The sequence below is a fragment of the Zonotrichia leucophrys genome, chromosome 7 (genome assembly GCF_028769735.1).
Source record: "Zonotrichia leucophrys gambelii isolate GWCS_2022_RI chromosome 7, RI_Zleu_2.0, whole genome shotgun sequence".
Taxonomy (NCBI): domain Eukaryota; kingdom Metazoa; phylum Chordata; class Aves; order Passeriformes; family Passerellidae; genus Zonotrichia; species Zonotrichia leucophrys.
This window is the reverse complement of record NC_088177.1, coordinates 30,065,759-30,089,117: the sequence shown is the minus strand read 5'-3', so window position 1 is coordinate 30,089,117 and position 23,359 is coordinate 30,065,759. Positions and strand designations below refer to the sequence as shown.

Below are 23,359 nucleotides of genomic sequence, written 5' to 3'. Positions count from 1 at the left end.
TCCATAGCCCAGATGCTGCAGGGCTGGGAGCTGATTCCCAACCTCTGCTGGGAGCCATAAATGGTACAAGAGGAATCAGAGATGCAGAGCACTGGACTGAGCTCTGGAAAACCATTCCTGAGGCTCCTCTGTGGAGTGCATTGGTGTGGCAGGCTATGGGCTCCTCCTGTCCCCAGCTGCACAGCCCTTGTGTGTCCCTCTGCTACCTTTTGGGCACGTCAGCTTCCTCCTGCCCAGGCAGCTCCTGCTGCTCCTGCTGCTATGAACTGGTGTGGGAACTGTGTCTGCTCTGGGTCCCCAGCAACTGAAATGAAAACACCATGAGCAAGATGTCCTTCACCACCAGGAGAATAATAACTCCTGGTCTCCTTGCTCCTAGGGCTGGCTCGATCATTCTCCTGCGTGTCCCTCTGCCCCAGGTGTGTCTCTCCAGAGTGCTGGAGCTAAATGTGGGGAGATGCTTGTTATGGGTTGCTCCTCCAGCTTTCCCAGGTGGGACAGACTGCTCTGAGGACAGGCAGGGTCATGGAGCCAGGGTTGTGCCAGGCGGACCCAGGCAGGGACAGGGGCCGGGCAGGGCTGCGCTGGGGCAACACGGGGGCTCCAGGTTTGGGCAAGGCCATGCCAGGGGTGGCAGGGTCGGGCAGGAGTGTGACAGGAAGGTGTCGGGGACACCTCGAGGCCAGGTCGGGTTTGACAGGGCTGCGGCAGGACCCCGAGTGGAGCCGGGCAGGACTGTGCCAAGGAGGGCTGTGCCAGGCAGGTCCGTGCCAAGCAGGTCAACAGCAGGTCCGGGGCTTCGGGGGCAGGGCTGTGCCAGCCAGATCCGCAAAAAGGGCTGCACATTCACACATTCAAACGCGGCGGCAGGACGCGGGGCCAGGCGGGCTGCGTCCTCTCCCGGAAGGTGCCCGTGCCCGCATCGCGTCCGTGGCTCTGCGCTGGGAACGGAGCCTGGCACCCGGGAGTCCCCCCGCCCGGCCCGCCCTGTCCGTCCCCCGGGCTCCGGTTTCCCTGTCGGAGCAGATGCTTTCGCAGCCCCGTCCCTCCTCCTTCTCCGGAGCAGCCTCCGCGCCGCGCTCCAGCCGCCCGGAGGTGCCTGCCCAGCCCAGCCCAGCCCAGCCCGGCCCGGCTCGGCCCGGACGGCCCCGCCGGCCGCGCTGCTGCCCGGCCCGGCCGGCCCGGCGGAGGGAGACAGCGGGCACCCACCCGCCGGGGCCCCGGCCGGACCTCGGGGTGCCCGGCTCCCGGCCAGCGGCGTGGAGCGAGTTCGACGCTTTCCTCAGTCCTGGCAGGATGCTGCCTTCCTCCCGGACCCAGCTGGGGCTCTTCTTCATCCTCCTCTGCCCCGCTAACATCATCGGGCTCTGGTGGTGAGTAGGACATCCCGCGGGGGGAAGCAGGAGGGCGCGCAGGGTATCTCGATCTCCGGGGGCAGTACCCCCCCAGCCTGGGGACAAAAGAGTCCCCTACACCCAGGCACCACTTGGGTTGGAATTGCTGCTCGCTGGCTGCTCTGGTCCAGACCGGGGCACCCACATACTCTCAGCGTTTGGGCACGCAAGTGTGCTGGAGGCAGCAGCTGGGGGATCCCCAGGAGTACAGGGTGCACGGGTCCTGTGGTGAGAGCTGCACTTTGCCTCCCCGCACCCCCAGCCCACTGCCTGGGAAGCTTGCATGCCTGAGGGGTGGGCAAGGGGGCTTAGCAGCTTCCAGACCCCTTCAATAAGTCAAATTTAATTAAAAGCCTTAGGGTCCCTACAGTGTCCCCCCTGAACGGTGGCCCGGACACAGCAGGGACAAAACCCCTATTTGTAATGGTGCCCTCATCAAAGGCAGAGACGGTGCCTTGCAGGATACCAGAGGGGGTGGGGGATTCATTACAGGCACAGAACTGGGACCCAGCCTTGGAAAGCCCAGGTATCTGTCGAAACATGAACTATTTAAATCTATTAAGAATTTCACCCAGCCTGTCTTTATCCGGTTTTAAGTGCTTAGATTCCAGCTCCCCGGCGTGCCGTCCGGGCTATCATTCATTATCTGAGGCTATTCGTCTCCACATTGTCACACTCTTTTGACCCCTAAAATAAAGCTCTCCATAAGCCTTTCCCCTCACAGTGCCCTGCCTGCCCACCAGTGATTTATTCCACATCTCCATTCCCTCTGCTAGCCCTGTCTCCAGGGCTGCACTGGGGATCTTTGTGAGCGTAAATGGTGCTGTTACAGTCACTTGTACATCAGCTGAGAGTTTGCCCCTGGAGCCCAAGCGTTGAGTTTATTGCCAGGCAAGGGTTTAGCGTGGGGCTGAGAGGGACTTGCCTAGGGTTTTTGTGCTAGAAGAGGGGAGAGTGAGGTAGGGCAAGCCTGGCCAAGGCAGGGTGCTTGTGGAGGGTCTCCATGCTCCATGCCACCCAGCTCAGGGTAGCTGTGCCATTGCAGGGCATGTGCCATCCTGCTGCTGTTTCTTACTGGCCAATTCTCAGACACACAGAGAGCTGTCCCTTCAGCTCTCCATGCTTTCTCTGCCCCATCCTCACCAATATCTCCAAGTTCATGGTGCTGTGCTCCAGTTTTGAGGACATCTGCCCCTGACTGGAGCAGGTAAAGGTGAAGCAGAAGCTAATTTTGCTGTCATTTCAGGGGCAGGCAGACAGCACCAGCCAGGGCAGGGTAAGGGGTACTGGTGCCCCTCGCTCCAGGTGCTCAGAACTGCATCTCCCCGTGGAGTCTGGGTCCTGCTGGTGCCATGTGTGCACAGGAGCAGTGACTGCAGGAGATTAGCAGGATTTGGCAGAGGAGGCCAAGGGGTCAAACTTGCTTTTTCTTCTTTTAAAAAAAGAAGAAGAAGAAAAGGAACCTTTATTTTAAGAATAATAACTCAGCTGCCTGATGCACAGCAAATGCACTGGGCAGTGGAGTGGCTTCAGGGGGATCACCAGCTCACTCTGCTTCACTCTGGAGCCAGCGAGCTGGGAAGAGGTGGTGGGTGGGTGAGGCCACCAGCACTGCCAAACAGATGTGCCAGGCTTCCTGGGACCGGGCAGAGGAGCAGCTGGGTGATTCACGAGCCGCTTCTCTCACAGTTTGGTGTTTTGGCCCCTGGCTGAGATGATCTCAGGCAGCCCTTCCTGTGTGGGGCAGAGGAGTCTGGGCACTCATGACAGGCATCTCCCGTGTGCCTGCTCCTGTTCTGGTCCCCTCTCCCCGGTCTGGGTAGCACTGGTGTCAGTGGGTTTTGCTGTTGGTGGGGAGGGGTTCAGGGGAGCATCTGTGTGTTGTGCCAGAGCTCCTGGAAGCCCCAGGACTGGTGGCATTGATAGAGCTGTTCCTTGCTGTCACTGTCACTCATGCATGGGGACTTTGGTGGCACTCATTTGTGTGTGCATCACTGGGCACTTGTGGGTGCTTAGCCAAGGTGCTCAGCCATTTTCCCCTGGCCAAGAAAGAAATGTCTTTACAACATCCCCATCCCACCCCTGAGTACATTACGTGTGTGATGGGGGGATACAGGGGTTGCCTGTTTAAACCAGCATTTTCCCCCACTGATGTCTTAATTTGTGAGAGGGCTGGGCTGGATCTCAAGATGCACAGTCCCAGCCCAGGCAAGCAGCAGGGCCTGGCCACTCACAGGTGGTAACTGTGCCCACTGGGATCCTGGCACATGGCTGCGTCTATAGAAAAAGATTTAGGTGTGGGGTACAAGCACTGACACCCTGCTAGTGACACGGTAGCCTGAGAAAGGGCATCCCCATTTTGTTAGGATGTCCCCAGGGAGCTCACTGAAGACACACACCTTCCCATGGCAAAAGGAAGCAGGCTGTGGTCAGTGCCAATGCAAGATATGTCCCTCATGTGCTGCTGGCACCTTGATTACTGCCAAGCTGCAGGGAGTAGGCTCTCCTTGCTCCCAGAGGCTCTGTAAATCCTCTTTCTTCCTCCTCCCCTATTTTTTACACATTTCTTGCTCAGCATCTTGTGCAACAGTGATTTCTCCCTGAGCAGGACAGGTAGGGACTGCCTGGGGCTCCTGGGCTGGCCCAGAGGCTGCAGAGTTACAGAGCAGGCAAACTGAGTGTCTGAGGAGCCCCAGGCGGGTTCAGGGCAGGATTTCAGCCAAGCCGGTTTGCAGGAGCGCAGAGGCACTCTGGGGATGGGGGCAAGCAAAACCAGCTCCCCTGGTGCCTCTTGGCTCTCCATGGGCATGGCTGAGAGCAGCTGGGAGATGGGAGAGAAAGCAAGGGAGAAAATCATCCCAGCTGAAATGTGCTCTGCTCCAGCTGTGTGTCTGAGGGGGCCCAGAGGGATGGACACCTGCCCTCCATCCCCTGCCCATCCATGCATGAGGGCAGTGCACCTCTGGCTTTTCTTCACAGGTGCTCAGAGAGGACCTCTCCCACCAGCCCCTGTGGCTGCACCCTTGCTTGAGGGGTCCCAGTCCCATGTCCCTCAAGCCACACACCTGTGTGACCACCCAGCAGTGTTCTCTCCTCTTTCCCTGCCCAGCTCCCCCAGTGCAGGGCTAGAGCCTGTGAGGGCAGGCTGCTGGGCTGGAGGGCCCTGCCTTGGGCTGAGCCTTGTGAGTCACCCCTGGCCCTGCTGACCCACAGCTGCCACCCCACGGCTGCCCAGCCTTCCCTGGCATGCCTTCTGCCCTGGGGCAGCACCATATGGGCAGGAATGAATCTGCCACGGGGAGAGCCCCTGCCTGATGCCATCTCCCTGCGCCCTTGCTGGGGCAGCTGCTGACCTGCTGGGCTTTTCAATGGGACAATGTTTCTCTTGCACCCTTTGAGATGACTACTGGTTCCAGCATTGGACAACTTGTTTTCTCCCACAAGGCAGCTGAACTTTCCCCAGTGCCATCCCTGCTCCTGGTCACATCCATCTCCCATGGTGACACCCAGGCTCCCTGGCCATGCCCTACACATGCCCACAGCTGGAGGATTTGTCTGGCCTTTGCATCAGAACCTTGAGTATTTCAAACCCCTGACATGCAGGAGGGTACTGGGCACACCTTGACATCTGCTGAGGCTTTGCAGGGTCCCCCCACAACATGTGGCACCCATATCTGGGCATGAACTAGCCAAGCCCTCATGCTACCCCAGCTCTAGCCCCTGTCAGCACCCAGAAGAAGGAGGCAGTGACCATGAATGAGTGGACTTCTTTCCTCTTATCCCAGCCCTTCCAGGGTTTGGACATGGCCTTAAGACCACCACCTCTGCAGATGGATGCTCCCTCCATCCCCCCAGTACCTGCAGCACAAGTTTGGGCAGTTCCTGCTCACGACAGCCTGGCCTCAGCATGACCCTGCAGCCAGCAGGTCCATGGCTTGGTGCAATGCCATGCCAAAGCCTCGATCCTTTACGCAGCTCCCCAGCTGTTTGCAGCCATCCTTGCCAAGGAGATGTAAGGAGGAGGGCGGGGAATGGGGGTCCCCCTTCTCTTCCCAACCCACGGCATTTCCTGCTGCCTCAGTGCCCCGGGTGCTGCTCAGCAGCCAAGCCCTGGCTGTGCCCTCCGGGGCAGTGACTGGCTGCTCACTCACCACACCCCCGTGGGCTCCTGCTCTGGCTCCACACCCAGTGCCCCGGTACTGGCAGCACCCAAACATGCCCTGGGTGAGGGGCTGGGTGCCCACCACATGCCTGCATGGGCTGAGGGAAAGCTGGGTGGGTGAAAATCCATCTGTGAGTCCCCCTTGCCCTGTTTGCTTGGAAAGGGACAGGCTTGCTTTGGGTGTGACACAGTGTGACATCATTGTGTGGGGTGTGAGGTGACCCATGTCCCCAGGGATGGAGGTCAGGTGTCCAGAGCTGTCACCCTGCAGTTCTTACCTCTCCAGGTGGGTGCAAAATTACCTGTGGGCTCAGAGTGCTGACCTGGGTACCCCAGTACCTACATCACCCTGCTGAGGGCTTCCAGAGGCTGGGATAGAGACCTGTATGCAAGGCAAGATGCAGCCTTTCTGCCCTAGAGCAGGTCCCCCTGCCCCACAGGAGTGCCCAGGAAGCAGTACCCAATGGGTGCAGGCCTGTCAGATCCCACATGGAGCTGGCATGGCCCAACCACTGCTCTCCTGTAGTGTGACTTTTGAAAGCTGACTATCCTTCTCCTCACTGCATAGTACTACCAGCCTCACTTGCTGGTACTACCTACCTGCCTTGGCTTCCTGCAAACCAGGACCCTGCTGGCTCCCCTCCACAATGCTCTGCTGGCAGGGAGCAGAAGTCCTACTCCACATCATCCCCATGCCCCAGGAGAAGATGGTGACCCGGCCCAGGCTCCTTGGTCCATGATTTTGGCTGGGAACAAGACTAGGGCATGCTGGAAGCCCCACGACCATGAGCTGAGCTGTGAAAAATGGTGATTGTATCTCTGGGAACCCCTGTCTCTGTTGCAGCAGGCACAGCATGCAGAGCACAGGGGTTGCATCAGAAGCCCCGGTGACTCCTGTTTGATGTGTGTCACTGGGACTGGGCTCAGGCTGTGGCTGTGGCAGCTAAGGGCTGACAGCAGCAGGTGGGCAGTGGTTTGCAGCCCTTTGTCTGTGCCTCAGTCTCTCCCCTTTCAGCAATGGGGGCTGTTTCCCTTACACAGGGCTGCGGGGAGGTTGGGTAGTGGGGCTCACCATCCCACTGGCTTTTGGGCCAGCCAGAGCCCCCAGCAGCAGCTCTGGCAGGCAGCAGAGGGCACAGGGGCAGGTGGCAGGGATGCTCTGTGGGCTGAGCCTGGCTGGGGGCTCCAGGCAGGGGCCGGGGTGCCCCAGGCGAGGTGTGGGGAGCCGGGCTGGCGACCCTGCTCCTTCACCAGGGCAGGGGGAGGAGTGCCCGGCAGCAGAGGTGGGGCACCTTAATTGTAGATGCGGGAGGCCTTGGAGCGGGACAAGCTCAGGCAGATCTGGGCCCTGCGCCGGAGCCCTTGCCAAAGTGGTAGCAGTTTGGCAGCATTTTTCTTGCCCTTGTCTCCCCCCATTCTCCCCCCCTCTAAACCCTCCAAAGCAAAACAGCTCTCGGGCTCCCGGCAGCCTCGCCGTGCCAGAAAGTGGAGCCCAGCGGAAATTAATATCGCTCTGGACTTAGCAGCCCACCCCAGCCTGGCCGGCAGGGACAGAGCTGCTGCTCTCCCGCCAGCCTCGCCGCCGCCTGGACCATGGGTGGGGACCCCCGGTGAGGCGCCCATCGCCCCCAGACCCGCGGGGCTCAGCTCTCCTTCCTGGCCTGATCCAGCGGGCCGGGGTGAGCCACAGTTCAGCATTTGATCTGGCGGCCCCGGGGGCTGGAGCATCGTTTTTATATGAGTACAAAGAGTCGTCTCTTAATGAAAGTCCCATCCCGGCTCCCCCTCTCCCCCACTCCACCGGAGGGGGCAGCCAAACCTCCGCCATCCTGCTGTGGCCACAAAGGACAGCAAGCCTGGGAACCAACATGGAGGCTTGGATCCCTCTGTGGTCGTCATGGGATGGGTCTGGACAGATTTTCTGGTCACCTTCCACGGGGGCCTCAGTTTCCCCATCTATGGAGGACCTGTGCCAGGCAAGCTCTGCGATGCTTCCCCAGCTGCCCCATCTCTTTGCAGAGGTCCATGTGAGTCATGCAGCAAAGGGAAACTGAGCTGCTGGGAGCAAAGGGAGATGAGTTCTCCCTGGAAGGACCGTGGGCTTGCCTCAGTTTCCATGCTGGAAGTTCCCTTTCCAGGCTGTTTGTTGAGCTGTTTAACCTTTAAACCTCCAGCCAAAGCATAAGGGCTCCTTTTCCAGGCTGTGTGAGAGGGCACATCCTCTCCAAGCCAGCTGGGGTCTGGTAGGCAGGAGATGCAGGCAGCTGGGGAGCTGACATGAATCAGGGGGATCCTGGCAGGGCTTTGAGCTTCAAACAAGGGTCTGGGAGGGGGTTTGCACTGGGGACAGGATTGCAAGCAGAGAACTGCAGCCTGGTGTACCAAACACAGCCCCCCAGCTGCACGAGAGTGAAAAGGAAACACAGAACACAGTTAAACACTAAGATTCAGCTTGTGATTTTTGAGCCCCTGGGGCTTGGCCAGACTATAAAGCTCTGGGTTTGGAAGCTGTGCAGCTGATGCTCTCCAGTGAGTGGGGCTGAAGGCAGCACGGGCCGCCCAAGCACTGCTCCCCAGGGAATCCCAGGGAATGTAACCTCCCAATCATCAGGCATATCCTGATCCTGGGGTCTGCTGGGTGCAGCCCTGAGCTTCTGTGGGCATCCATGGCCGTGAAAATCATGTTGTTGAGCAGGATGATGAGCCCACAGGAGCAGCGCTGGAGGCGGGGGTGGGCTGAGTTTAGGCTGTGCTGAATTGGTGTGGCCCATGGCTCCGGAGCTGCCTGTGGCAGAGCTGGGGCTTGGCCCGTGCCAGCACGAGGCAGGGCGCTGGAGGCTGCGCAGCTGCACCACGGAGGGCACTCCAGGCAAAATGTGTGGGGAAAGTACAAGAGTTTCTGTAGCCCATGGCACACCGGGGAGCACAGCACCGCGCTCAGACTTTGCCTTCAGGGCCAGGGAGTCAGGCACCTCACGCCAGCTGTGCTGGCAAGGAGGAGCTGCCTCTGATGTGGGCCCAGCCAAGACTTGCCCTCCCTCGCTGGCATTGGCAAAGCTGGCAATGCCACCTGCATCCCTCCCTTGCACTCCCGCAGCCGCCTGCGGCTCCGTTCCCTGGAGTCAGGGCCTGGATTTGGGAGGTGACTACAGGATCCTGGCCAGCAGCCGAGGGCCTTTATCAGAAGCAAGGTCACTCTTCTAGTCTCCCACGGGGTGAAGCAGCGAGAACCCGTGGAGAGGGGGAGACACACCAAGATTGCTGGCTGGGCTCCTTGTTGTGTCCGCAGCTCTGGGAGACGCAGCTGCATCAGGCATCAGTCACATGGCAGTGCCAGGGCTGGGTCAGCTCAGTGCCAGCCCCAAAGAACAGGTGCTGAGTAGCACAATATTTCTGCCATCTCCCTTGGGGACACCCCCATGGATGTCCCCAAGGATGTAGAGTGTAGAGTGGTATGTGCCAGCATACCACTGTCCCACAGTAGGAGATCCACCCAATTCCCCAATGGATGGACAGGGCAAGTTATTGCCTGGGTGAGCCACCCATCCCTATTGTCCTAGCCCCATTGCATATGTCTCTGTCCCCTTGTCGCCCGGGCTCAGCGTGGAGCTGGCACTGCCCTGCAGCCTTGCTCCATCCCTGGGGGTAGGGCTGCTCATGAACCACTCACACCCTGGTCTCTGCTGGGCTTGGGTGCTGGTTTTGCTCTGCTCGCTGTCCCCTCCTGCAGGGCAGTGGGGAGCCCCCTGGTCATGGACCCCAACAGCATCTGCCGCAAGACGAAGCGGCTGGCGGGGAAGCAGGCAGAGCTGTGCCAGCTGGAGCCAGAGATCGTGCAGGAGGTGGCCAAGGGCACCAAGCTGGGCGTCCGGGAGTGCCAGTACCAATTCCGCTTCCGCCGCTGGAACTGCACCAGCCACAGCAAGTACTTCGGCAAGATCCTGCAGCAGGGTAAGGCCAGCGCTTCCTCGGCTTCCCATTTCCCAGAGAGACCCCAGCCTGGGGGAGCACCTCCCCGGGGCTCCTGGAGCAGTCTTGGCGTGCAAAGCTGTGTGTGTGTGTGTGTGTGCAGGGGGTTGCTCAGTGCTCCCCGGTGCAGTCACGCCGAGGTTTTACTGCTGGGACATGTCTCCCAGTGTTGTAATGAAGCAATTACCAATGCTCCCAGACAGCGCGGGGCTTCATGAAGCCCAAGAATGCACCCTCGTCTGGCAGTGATTTACTGCTCCCCCAGGACCCCAGGGTGTGCTGTGGGAAGGGGCCCGGCTGGGAGGCAGTGTGCAGCCCTTGGGAGCTGCCCCTCACACGTGGGTGCCCTTCATATCCCTCCTCCTGGCCTTGCAGGGAGCAGAGGAGTGCTTGTCTCCTGTCCCTGTCCCTGGATGGGCACCCTGGTGTCACCCTGAGGAACAGGGCTGGGTGGCAGGAAGGCTTGTGCAGGTCTCAGGCAGTGGGTACAGCAATCCAAGCCAGGCCCAGCTCCCCCAAAATCATAGCAGGGGCAGAGCAGGAGGGCATCCATGAGTGTGTGAAGGATGGGAAGGCCCTGCCATGCTCCTCAGGGAGAGTAGCTGGGAGTGGATGGTGCTCCAAGGAAGAGGGGTTGCTTGAAACACCTTGGGCTGGTAGGATCACTTAATGGGAAGTGAGTTTAGCCCTGCCCCTCTTCCCGTTTTGGTCCCTGTGCTATGGCAGATGAAGATGCTGGAGCAAGCCCCAGTCTCCTCAGCCATCACATCTGTTGGTGCTTGGCCAGCCCAAGGCAAGGTGGATATGTCCATGGGCCATGCAGGGGGGTGAAGGTGGCATCCCTGGGGGGATTGGAGAGGGCGGGGTGCCCTGGGCACCCAACTGACTGCAGGTACTGGTGGGGGTCAGAGCTGAAGCCTCAAGGTAGACACTGGCCCATGGGTGGGGGATAGGCTCATTTAAAAAGCTGATTTGCAGATGTGTGTTCCCCCCAACACAGGGAGGTGTATTCAGCCAAGAGGCAGAGAGTCAGGGCACAGGGGGACTCTCCTGCCTCTGGAGTCACATATTGTCACCATAAACTGGCAGTGAGGCAGGTGGGACTTGTGCCAGGCAGGAATCTGCTCTGGGAGTGGGGTGGTGCCAGAATGCAGGGCCAGACCAGGTGGGGAATGAAAGGCACTGGCAGATGAGCTGCTGGGTACCCAGGAACAACTCGTGTTGGAGGATGCATAGGCACATCAGGCATGGGGATGCTGAAGGAGCCACCACGATGGTGGTGGTTGGTCCAGCCTCCATGCTGGGGTGCTGGAGATAAGCAATGTCATAGGGACGGTGGTGAGTTTGAGTCCCTGGCACTCTGAGGAATCTGGAGGTGTGGAGTTCCCCAGAGCAACAAGATGGGTATCAGAAGCCCTCAGAGGTGCCAGCAGGCACCAGCCTCCCTGTAAGCCTGCAGGAACTGCACCAAGTATCTCAGCATTGTTGGGGTTCCCAGCTCCATCAGATAAACACCTTCCATCCAATATCCTTTTCTATCCAAGGATGCTGCAAACCTCTCATTCCTGGCCATGGCCTCTGTGGCACAGTCATAGCTGTCCCCTCTTCCCTTGCTGCCACCTGTGCCAGGTGTGGCATGCCAGGGCAGGCTGGCTTGGGGGCAGCCACGTGTCTGGAGGAACTGTCAGAGGAGCAGCATCCCCCCAGGGCCCGGCTGGCAGGGTGGCATGGGGACCTCTGCCAGCTTCGGGCTGCCTGCTGAGGGTTCTGCCAGCCCCAGGTGGGAGCAGGCGGGTGGTCGGGAGGGCCCGGGGAGGGGGTGGTACCCCCTTGGTAGCAATGCCAGAAAGGCACCGCTCTGCCCAGCTCCTGCTCACACCAGAGGGATGCAGGTGCTGCGTGGGCTTTTGGAGGAGCCGCTCATGGAACTGGTGCCCTGCTATCCCTCTTCCTGCAGCCTCCCCACGTCAGAAGATGGAGGGATGGGACACCCCCAAAACCCCCCTTCCCCTCCCTGCCCAGGAATCCCCTGCAGGCCAGCCCCTGGGCCAGCCCTGCCCTGGCATTCGGGCGGGCAGGAGCGGGACTGGCACGGCACAGGGGGCGCGGAGCCCCCCGAGCAGGGCGCCGCACCCCTGCCGCCAGAATCCCCCGCTGGCTGCGGCTGCGAGCGGCAGGTCCGGGCAGGGGAAAGATGCTTGGAATTCGTGTCCCGGAGCAGAGAGAGACAGGAGCAAATACTAATAATAAATAATCCTGCAGGGTGGAGGCTGTGCCGGTGCAGAGAGGGGGGCGGGCAGCTCCCCATGGCAAAGAGGGTGGTGGGGGGAGAGCAGGCAGCACAGCTCCATCACTCCCGCCCTGCAGAGGGTGAGTGGCACCCTCGGTATCCCTCACAGTGTGCCCTTCCAGGTGCCAGTTTGGAGCTGGGTTGGGATTTTTACTGCTTGGAGGGAAATTGTAGGGTAGTGTGAGGAAGCTGTGGGTAGCACCTGGTCATCTGGGACCACCCTCTGCTCTCTGAGCTTCCCTCTTTGCTATGGGGTAGCACCCAGACTTGCAAGAGGAGGTGGGAGATTTGTTTCCTCTCCATAGCTGAGTGCAGGAACACTGGCAGAGCCTGACCATCCCCCAGAACCTTCAAATCTGCTTGCAGGAGGCATCTCCTGCTCCAGGCAGCCCGTTCCAGGGTGGGTGCATCGCCCAGGGAACAACACCGAGCACATGTGAAGAGGGAGAACGGGATACAAGGGGTGGTGCTTTGTTTGCTGGAGCTGACCCCACATCCCAGCCCTGTCTGTTCTCCTGTTCTCCTGCAGATATCCGTGAGACAGCCTTCGTGTACGCCATCACGGCGGCGGGAGTGAGCCACGCCATCACGCAGGCCTGCAGCATGGGCGAGCTGCTGCAGTGTGGCTGCGAGCTGACGCGGAGCCGGGCGCCCCCTCGCCCACGGCGGGGCCGGGCACAGAGGGCACCGCCTGGGAGTGGGGCGGCTGCGGGGATGATGTGCAGTTTGGCTATGAGAAATCCCAGCAGTTCATGGATGCCAAGAACAAGAAAGGCAAAAATGACATCCGAGCTCTTATCGACCTGCACAACAACGAAGCCGGGCGCTTGGTAAGGCCCCTGCACTCCCTGTCCCCCACAGCCCTTGTGCCCCTGCCCATCCCTCCACCTCCAGTGTCCCCAAACCGTGTAGCTGCACCAGCTTTGGCTGAAATATTACCCAATACCTTTTGGGAATCCTTTGCAGATGCTTTGGAAAGCCTCCCTCCATCCCCACCCCTCTCCCAGGCCAGGGCAGCACCACGGGGCAGGGTTTTGGCTGGGGGTGCTGGGCAGGGCCCCGAGGGCTGAGCATGGCTGTCTCTCCCTCAGGCGGTGCGCAGCTACATGAGGACAGAGTGCAAATGCCACGGGCTCTCGGGCTCCTGCACGCTGCGGACCTGCTGGAGGAAGATGCCCCATTTCCGCGAGGTGGGCGATCGCCTCCTCGAGCGCTTCAACGGGGCCTTCAAGGTGATGGGAGGCAACGACGGCAAAACCCTCATCCCTGTGGGCGACAACATCAAGCCTCCCGATAAACAGGACCTCATCTACTCGGCCGACTCGCCTGATTTCTGCTCGGCTAACCGTAAGACGGGCTCGCTGGGCACCAGGGGCCGCGTCTGCAACAGCACGGCCATGGACACGAGCGGCTGCGACCTGCTGTGCTGCGGGAGAGGGCACCGGGACGAGACGGTGGTGCTGGAGGAGAACTGCCTCTGCCGCTTCCACTGGTGCTGCGTGGTGCAGTGCCGCAAGTGCTCCGTCCGCCAGGAGCTCAGCCTCTGCATCTGACAGCCTGGGGTCAGGCGAGGACAATTTGTGAGGCCACCTCCAGGCTCACAGGGCCCCCCGGGACAGAGACAGGTGGATCCGGGGGCAGGGTCAGCGTGGGTGAGCTCAGCTCTGCGCTCTGGAGAGTCCTGGCTTCCCCAGAGGGCAGCACGGGGCTGCCTGGCGCCCCCGTGGTCCCCGTGGCACAGAGCTTCCATAATAAAGCTATTTAAAGCCATATGCCACAGAGCTTCCTGGGGAGGGCTGAGAAGCGCTGACCACTGTACTGGAGTGGAATTAGCCTGAGAGCTGCCTTGCCCCAGCTGTGAGTCGCAGTCAGTCACACTCCTGCCAGCCCCTAGCCCTGCTAGGACCTGTGGCAGAGTCCAGCTCATTTTTTATCTACCCTCTGTTTTTCTCTGTGGTTGTCAAGCCTGGAGATGTGTGTGGATGAGGGTGAGTGCTCTCCTGCCCTGCACTGCTGCTTCCAGTGTGTGAGTGCTCTCCTCCCATCACCCTCAGCTGTCATTGCTTGGGGTGCCCGTTTGTGTCCTGCCACCATCTGACCTGGGATGTTTGCAGTCCGTGGTGCCTCCACTCGTGCCTCATGCCTGAGGTACATCTAGCTGCCCTAACACTGTGCTGTTGTGCTCGAAGGGACTCTGTATTCTTTTCACTCCAGCCATGTCACTGCAGTCCCCGCTGCAGAGCCTGGCACACAGAAGCCCTGGACAGCGCTGACACTGTTGGCTTGGTGGCATGCAAGGCATTCACTTGGCATGCCATGGGCCACGTGCAGCCCCACCTGGGTGGCAGGGGGCCAGGCATGTGTGTCTTTATAACCTGATCAGCCTGTGCCCCTCATGGACAAACACAGGGTGAGGAGCAGCCTGCCTGGCTGCCCAGCAAGGCAAGCTGCCAAGCCTCTGTTCCAGGGGCTCCAGGAATCTCTGAGGGGGTCCCTCCCATGCTGCAAGGAGCCCACAGGAACTGGTTTCTCCAGGGTTACCCAGCACAGGGGTTTAGGTAACTGCAGGGTGGAATGTGTGTGTGCAGTGCCTGCTCACCTGGCAATGCTCACTGGGCTGAGGACCCCCAGAGGGCTGTCAGCAGGGTGAGACCCTCGGCAGAGAGGCCCACGCTCCTGGGCCTGCCCTCCACACCGCAGCAGTGCTGCACACTGGGGGCTTTCCTGTACACCCCTCTTCAGGAGAGCTTTAAACTGAGGTGGCTGAAGTGGCAATGCCCCATGTGCTGGGTACTGCCAGGCAGGGTGAAAGCAGAGCTCACAGTGCTGGGCACACTGCAAGGCAGGGGAGGCTGCATGGGGTGCTGGAGATGCCCCCCAGTGTGCCTTCCTCGCCTGCCCCACGCCAGGCAGCCAGCAGGGAAGGGCAGCAGAAGCACGGTGCTGGTGAACCATTAACTCAGCCCAGCAATCATTAGGGAGGAAGTCTCTAAATCTGTTAGCTGCAGCTTTGCCGCTGGAAATTCCCTTCTGACTTGGCCACAGTGGTGCTGGGAGAAGGGAGGCACACAGGGCTCCCAGGAACTCCTGTGGAAGAGCCCACCCACAGGAACACATGGGTGGGTGTGAGCAGGGTAGGGTGGGTGCTGGTGAAGGTACCTGTGCATGCAAGCAGCTTGGTGTGTGTGCATGCACAGGTAGCATGTTTATGCTTGTTCATGTGTGTGCATGTGAGCTTGTATAACCCATCACTGTGTGTGTGAGCCCCTCGTGGGTGTGTAAATAAGTTGGCCTGTGTATTTTCCTGCATCTCTATGAATACACAGCAAATCACCAGTGTGTGTGACAGTGACACTGTCCCACATGTGCCTGTGTGAGAGTATGTTTGTGTGTCATATTATGTTTCCTCAGGTGTGTCTGGGACAGGGAGGATGTGTGTGGGTGCAAAATGGTCCTCCAGGAAGGGAGCTGGAGAGTTGCAGGAGCTGTGTGCTGGATGATGTGCAGAGCTGTTCCATAGGCTCTGCAGGTGCCTCTGAATTGGATGCACTTGAACACACCTCATGGCCTGGACTGCCTGTCAGGAGAGGTCAGTTCAGACAGGTCCTGTGAAACTTTAGGTCACTCCTGCTGTCCTCTGGAACCATAGCTGACACCACCTATAGAGGGATTCTGAAACTCTCTGTGAGATGTTCAGAGTCCGGGCTCCAGCCTTCAGCGAGTTCCTTCTCTGGATTCTGTCTCAGCTCCCCCACAATGGGCCGCTTTCATGCTGCATGGACATGGCTCTGGAGATGTGGCAGTGGATAAACTGATAAACCCCTGAGAAGACATTTAGTACTTTTGAGTAAGGCATCTGACCTGTGTCCTCTCTGCCATTGCCCCAAATCACAGCTCCTGAAGGATGGAGATCACAGAAGCCAAAAATGTGGAGGGGAAGCACACAGTCTGTGCTTGTGGGGTAACGCCTCTGCACATCCACGAGTTACCTCTGCACTGTGTCTGTGAGCTTCTCATGGGTGTGCAAACCAGTTGGGCTGTGCGTCTTATTCTCTGTCCATCTGGGGAAAAGGGGCAGCTCCTGTGGGGGCTGACAGCTCCTTACCGGAGCTCCCTACTGCTCCTGATCTGGCAAAGCCAATTCCTTTCCCTCGAGAGCCAGGAGAAGCCCTGACACAGGCAAATGCTGCCAGCAGCCTGCCAGGGTCTAGACTGGCCCAGTGGTCTGGAGAGGGCTGAACAGCCAGCAGAGCCCCCTAGAAGACTCCCAATTCTCCATAGATAAATCTCCGAATTCTCCAGACCTCCACAGCTCCCCAAGAGCTCCCCATCCAATAGGACCTCACCCCAGACTCCTAACACACCCCAACAGTCCCTCAGGGCAGTTACTCCCCATGTCCCCAGAAGTGCCCCAGGAGTCCCCCAGATTCCTAGAAGTCCTGCAGCCCTCCAGGCCCCCAGGAACCTGCTGAACCCCTCAAACTCAGCCTGTGGAACACCTCGATCCCTCCCGGCCTGGGGGCAAAGCATCCCCGCCTTCGCTATAGCAACCCGGGATGCGGAGTGGGCCGAAGGAGACCGCCAGGGGGCGCTGCGGCACGGCACGGGGAACATGGAACGGGATGGGATGGGATGGGATGGGATGGGATGGGATGGGATGGGATGGGATGGGATGGGATGGGATGGGATGGGATGGGATGGGATGGGATGGGATGGAAGGATGCATGGGGAACAAGGGGGTGGGAATGGGATGGGGTGTGATGGAGAGATGCACGGGGAACATGGGAGTGGAGTGGGATGGAGAGATGCACAGGGAACATGGGAGTGGGCACAGGGTTTATTGGTGAACATGGCAGTTTGATGTTTACAGTTGGACTCAATGATCCTAGAGGTCCTTTCCCACCAAAATGATTCTGTGGCTCTGTGAATGTGGCTGTGCGTGGGGGCCCGTGGAGGTTCACTGGATTGTGCAAGTGGCTGTGCTTGGGGTGAACGTGTGGGGTGTGTGTATGGGTGTGCATGGCAGAATGGGCACAGGAGTGTGTGTGTGTGAGTGTGTACAGTCCATGATTCCCATCCTCATGCTCCTGTGGGCAGTGGTCAAGCAGGACTCGGTTCTGGGGGGGCTGGTGAAAGCCAGGAGTGCACAAGGGTGGCTGTGTGGGTGCAATAAGGAGCTGGAGAGCTCGGGAGTGTAGTTGTGGATGTGCGTGTGTAGCCCAGATCCTGCTACTGGACAGTTTACATTGCAAAACTTGCAGGATCTTCCCAAGGGAAAAAGAGGAAGTTTATAATAATTGGATTAAAAAAAAAAAAAAAAGAAGAGAGAGAGAGAGAATCCCAGACCCCTGTAATGTTAATTACTTTGGTTTTTGTTTTGTTTTTGTTTTTTACATTTTCTTTCCAAATGGGAAGAATGCAGTTTCCCTTCAATTTCCCAAGTTAAAACAGCTGGACAGATTAATTCAATCAAATTTGAAAAGGAAAATCTCTCTGGACTGAGACCAAAATGAGAATATTTTTGCCCCCAAAAAAGAAGTACTTTAGGAAAGTTTGCAGTAATGCTAATAAATTCTAAGACGGGGAGGCCAAGAAACCTGGATACCAGCTGAGCCAAGCTGAGTGGTCAGGCTTGGACAGTGGCACCCAAGAGCTGTGTCAAACCCTGTTCCTGTGGTTGTGTTGGCTGCTCACTGCTCATGGCTGAGCAGGGGCTGCCTGGCCAGCAGCAGGGCTGGGTCCCAGCCAGGGCTCCTGCCTGCCCAGCCTTGCTCTCCCGGGAGGCCTCTGAATCTCCTTCTCCAGGCTCTGCTGCTCCCTCCAGGGAGCTGCCTGTAACTGTGCTGCTCTGCCCTCACTCCATTTCCAGTGACAGATGTCACCCGGGCAGCCATGAGGACACATCAACCCCCGTTTGCCCAGGAGGGCCTGGCTCAACCCTGCCCATCGTGGGGGTTCTGCTGAGCCAGCCCAGCTCCTCCTGGCTCTGCCCCGTTTCTGAGACTCGGGCAGGGGCTGCCTCTGGAGGGGGGCACACGGGTACTGGGGGGTGTCCAGGCCAGATCTGCTGCAGCATCTCCCAGCACCCAAGCAAGGGAATATTTTGGGACCTAAAGCAGAGTGCAGAGAGGGGTGTGAGCTCTCGAGGGACAGGAGATGGGCTGCACAAGGACCCCAGACATGCTCTTTGGAAACACTGCCTATGAACATGAGGGGTCTATGTCCTTCCTTTTCCTGTTGGACCCTGTCCAACACTGGTGTCTGTTCCTTGCTCTGTGCACACAACCCCAGCATCGTGGGACTGGCTGTGCTGGCCTGGCACACAGTAAGCAGTGCTTGTGAGGGCAGTGGGCTCTGGAGCCTGTCAGGGAGCTGCCTGACACCAGGGCACTCCTTAGATCCCCCATCCCAGAAGAAGGGCAGAGCAGCTCTGTCACTCCTGGATCCTGTTTCTGATGGCCAACATCTCACCTTACCCAAGCATCTTCCACTCCATGGCCTCATTACTCACCCTGTAACAAAGGCAACAGCTATCCTCCATCTCTAGGGAGGGGATCTGCCTATGCATACCCCTGCAAGGCAGATCTGCAGGAAAAGTGATTGCTGAGGTGGCTTCATGCCCTGATCACTGCACATGGGGACCAGCATCTCCCACCTGTCCTTATGGCTGTGCATCCCTCTCCACAGGAGGCACCTGGAGCAGCCCTGCACAGATGTGCTTGGGCAGTCCTATCCAGCCGCCTCCCTGCTGTCTCAGCAGCCTGGCCCTTCTGGGGACATGCTGTCCTTGCCAAAGGCAATGCAAGGGCTGGGATCCCCCATGGTGGTTGTACCAGCTCTGCCATGGGGTGTCCCTGCACGGTCAGTCCCTGTGTGTGTGGGAGGCAGTGTGCACGGGGGCTTGCTCCAGCCCCGTGGGATGGTGTCCACAGCAGGCTTCAGCCCCTTCCTTGCACCCTCTGCCAGCTGCTGGGAGGAAGATGAAGAGGCAAGGTCTGCTGCCTCACTGCAGGGATGCTTCAGGGATGGCCAGAGGCAGCCAGGCCCTGCCTTTCCAGCCTGACTGAGGCAGCGTGGCTGAGTGCTGGTGCTGGCCCTGCCCCAGTGCCCCGGGCAGCTGGCAGGACTGGCCCAGCCAGACCAGTGGCCGTGCCTGGTCCTGAGTCACAGCAAGCACACTCGGGCAGGCTGTGGGATATGAGCCAGCCACAAGGCAGTGATGCTGGGGGCTCCAGTGCTGCTGGGCTGGGGAAGTTTGGCATGGTGACTAATGCTGCCACAAAAGGCAGGGTCACCCTGACCCCACACCCAGCCCTGACTCACGTGGCTGTCGCTCCGGTCCCATGAGAAGAGCTGTGCTTCAGGATGTCAAAAGCTGGATAAGTGGATGGCTGCATGGGCTCCCAGCAGACCTCCCCTTCCTCCTCCTTCCTCTAGTCCAAGCTTCCCCTTATTTTAAGATTTCCCAGAGATTTCCCCCTGCATCCCTTCAGCCCCGCTCTGTGTCATCAGAGCTGCCTCACCTTGCCACACCTGCACACACAGACTGGCTGGCCCTGGTGGTCCCAGAGGCCATCAGCCCCTCCAAAGCTGCAGCATGGCCAGGATTGTGCCTGTCCGGAGCAGGCTGTTCTCACCCTGTGCTGCTTTCTGGTCGCATCTGTGGGTCCACAGCCAGTCTGTAAGAACAAGTAGGAGCAGCATGGCACACACAGAGGTTTCAAGCGCTGCCTTTTCCTGCCATGGATTTCTAGTGGGTCATCCTTGGACATCACAGAACCTCAGAGAAGCTGCATGACTGTCCAGGACACAGGCCTTGGAAGTTGCTCATCACAAGGCAGAAGGGGCTGGAGGAGGGCATATGCCAGGAGGAAAGGGGGAAACAGAGCCAGCAAGTTGAGTGCTGAGTGCTGAGGCACTGGAAAGGAGCTCACATGGAGATGGCAACAGGAGAGCCAGCTCCATTCTCCCAGGGCTGTGGGGTGCTGCTCCTGCACAAAGGAAGGGAAACAAAGCAGGCAAAGTGCAGGCAGCCTGAGGGCTGGGCAGGAGGATGTGCAGTGTAAGAGATGGAGGGATGGCAAGAGGGACAGAGAGACAGAAGGATGGAGGGAAGGGAGGATGGAAAGGAAGAGGTACGGATGCTTCCCCAGTCCCCCGCACAAAGCACATCCTGGAGCATCATGTAACCTGCAGAAAGAAGGGACCTGCCTGAGTGCTCTGGCCTGGGCAGGGGAGCTCCAAGGGGTATTCCCAAAGTGCACTGGACCAGGTACTTCCCCGTCACCTTTAGTACGCTGGTCCTGAGGAGAAACTACCTTCATTCCAGCTATGACAGCATCCCACATCCCTTCCTGGTCTCTGCAGAGTGTGGGTCTGCTGAACGGTGCTGGAGATGGGACAGAACCAGAAGCTTGGAGGTGACAGGTCCCATGACCAACTGATGCTGCATTCCCAGCTGGGGGTCTATAGTAGTGACAAGAAGAGAGGCAGTGCTCTCAGAAAGCTCAGCTTTTTGCCCTGAGCTTTGATGGTCCCATCAGGACCAAAGCACCCTCCATCAGCCTCTCACACCTGCCAACACCCACCCCTGCTCAGCAGGGCCAGGTCCTGCCCTTGGCCCCCCAGTTCCCTGGGCCACAACAGGTGCTTAGTCTTGTGCTTGAGGGCTTTGCTGGTGTGATGCAGAGGAAAGGGTGGAGCAAAAGGCTCACCTGGCTCCCCTTGAGCCCCAGGACATTGCTGGGACATGAGGAAACAGGTCCCCCCTGCCTGCCCCTACTGTGAGCACTGGGACACAGTAGCTGCTCTCCTCCCCAGGTCAGCAGGAGTGAGACGCACTTGGAAGTGAGTGTGAAAGGATGAAAGTGCTTCTCTGATTTGCCTTGGCATTTATTTTGTGCACAGGATCCTAACAAACATACAAACATCTGTGCTTCTGAAGCCTGGAAGCAAGGGTCCCTTCCCCAGGGAAGGAACTTTTGGTGGGAAGGAGTCCCGCTTTCACCAGGGGATCTCTGGTGCATCCAGGCTGAGGACAGCACATGCCTGGGTGTAATCCCTCGGGTGGCCCAAGAAGGAAAGGGGTGCTGAGGACCTGCTGAGGATACCTGAGCCAGGAAGCTGCCTGAAACTGGAGGCTGTTCCTCTGCCCTATCTCTGCCTGCTAAGTGGGGGTTCAGACAGTCTGTTCCAGGATGTAAAGGGGAAACTCAAGACAGGAGCCAGATCTTGTGTGAGAGGAAGTGCAGAGGGTAGGAGCAATGGCTTCTATGTTAGGGACCATTGTGTGTCATGCCCACAAACCTGCTGGTGTGTTCTGCCCAACCCTGACACCACAGCTCTCATCACCAGTCTGCACCTCTGCCTCCTTTGGTGGCAGGTGGCTAAAGGGTGTCCTGACACCATTCCCAAACTCGTGTGGGACACTGCACATAGCTGGCTGGGTGCTGGGGGATCCAGGAGGGCAGCAGCTATGGAGGAAGTGATGAGCGCTGGGTGATGCTGTGCCAGGAACCTCTCTGTATTCTCAGGCCCTTGACAGAGGGACAGAAGGTTCTGCACCCTCACCTCTTGCTAAACTGTGTGGGCAAGGATGTTGGAGGGCAGATGCTGGCTCTGTACCAGGGTCCATACCTGCACACAGGCTAAGCCCACACAGAAGCAGAGCTGGGGACAGGAGAACAGCCAGCAACCTCAGGACTGCTGAAGAAACCTCAATGGTGATGCCATATCGCTGCACCCAGGGGAACCAGCATAGTCTCAGGGCTCACCCCCAGACTGCAAGTCATGTCCCAAAGGAAGTGCATTTTCCTCTCTGGTGCAGACAGGAACCATGATACGAGCAGAGAAGGTGGCCCCTGTTGGTGCTGCTGTGCTGATGGGGAGATGCCCAGTGCCTGCGTGGTGGAGAGTGGCTTGCCACCTGCCAGGCAGCTGTTTATGGCCCAAACACCAGCCTGGGGTGGGCTGTGGTGGCTGGGGACAGTGGGGGCCTGCAAGGGTACTGCCTGCCACCCCCATCCCCAACACCCATGCTGAGGCCTCTAGCCCCAGAATGGGCACCCAAACTAAGGGGACACCAAGCATCTCCATGACTGGAGCACTGGGGCAGATCACATTTGCTGCAAGCCCAGTGAGCCTAGGTTTTTCTAGGGCACCCTCCTGTCCCCAAGGAACCAGCAGGGAGACACAGGGATAACCTGCAAGGCTACTGCACAATTCCCAGGTGAAAGATACCCTGCCCACTGGGACCCCATGAAGATAAGGGGTGCCAAAGGAGGTGTGCAAAAACTGGGTGTCCAACCTGAGAGAGCTCGTGGGCTGAGGCTGGAGTGCTTGGTGGCCCTGTTGAGGGAAGGCAGAACCGCATCCACAACTTCTCCACAGGCACTGGCCCTGCAGCACTGCTCTCCTGGCACTGGGCTGGGGGAACCCAAAAGGGGGCTGGCACATGGGATGTGCACGGCCATTCTCCATGTCCCCACACACAGAGTCACACCCCCAGCATGTGCCACTCATGCTCACACTCCTGTGCACACTGACAGGCACCCACATGCCTTGCACCATCAGGAATGCCTTCCTGCACAACCACAGCTCATGCCAGCACCCCCAGTCCCCCTGTGCACACCCTGATACTTCTGTGAACCTCCAGCATCTCCTGCACACCCCAAACCACAGGGACTCTTGCCCCCACTCCTCCTCCATGCTATGCACAGCCTTCTCTCCATGTTTGCTCACTCCATGCCCCATGTATTTCCGGCCTGCTGGTACAGCCACTCCCCACACACCCCACACCTTGCACTCTCTCCGTCCCCATTAACACTTACCCATGCCCTCATACGCTGCCTATTCACCCTATGCCTCAATCACATCCAATCCACACTGTCCACACTTGACCACATTGCACACGCTCGCTTTACACCCCGTGCATACTCGCCCCACACCCAGGGCATGCAGGCACTGGGACTGAGAACAGTCCTCAACACTCCACACATGTTCACGCTCATCACTCACACTTTCTCAGTGCTCCATGCACACTCCCCCATGCCATGCACCCTTATGCCATACCCAGTGCCTGCTCACACCCCATGCCTGATGCACTCACCCCACACTGCACACACATCACACCCCTGCAGCCTCGCCCCTGCCATGCACACTCACCTGTACGCTGTTTTCTCACCGTGTACAAGGGTCCCCTGCTCATGCATGCTGTGCACACTCCCCCTTGTCCCACACACACTGAACCAAGCTGTGCACGATCACCCCTGTGCCCTCACCCGCACTTGGTGCACTCTCACGCTGAGCACATTCACTGCACACCTCGTGTATGCTCACCCCACGCCATGCACATTCACTCCGTGCACACTCTGCTTCCATGTGCACACCAGCAAACCCCACGCTCACAGCACCTTTCCCCCATGCCCTGAGCACACTCCTCCCAGCAGCGTTCAGTCCCCCATGTCCCCACGAATACGGTGCCACAGCATGCACGCTCACCTTCCGCCCCACGCACAGTCCCGCACACCGTGCACACAACAAGCC

The 23,359-nt window shown here is 59.0% G+C and overlaps 1 protein-coding gene across 1 annotated transcript; it reads left to right on the top strand.

The window, feature by feature from the left end:
• Positions 1 to 878: 878 nt before the first annotated feature.
• WNT6 (Wnt family member 6) lies at positions 879 to 15,355 on the top strand. Its single transcript, XM_064718864.1, is given in 5 exon segments — positions 879 to 1,373; positions 9,287 to 9,507; positions 12,345 to 12,470; positions 12,473 to 12,645; positions 12,907 to 15,355. Coding segments are annotated over 5 exon segments (1,329 nt in total). The 5' UTR covers positions 879 to 1,026; the 3' UTR covers positions 13,369 to 15,355.
• The last annotated feature ends 8,004 nt before the right edge of the window (positions 15,356 to 23,359 follow it).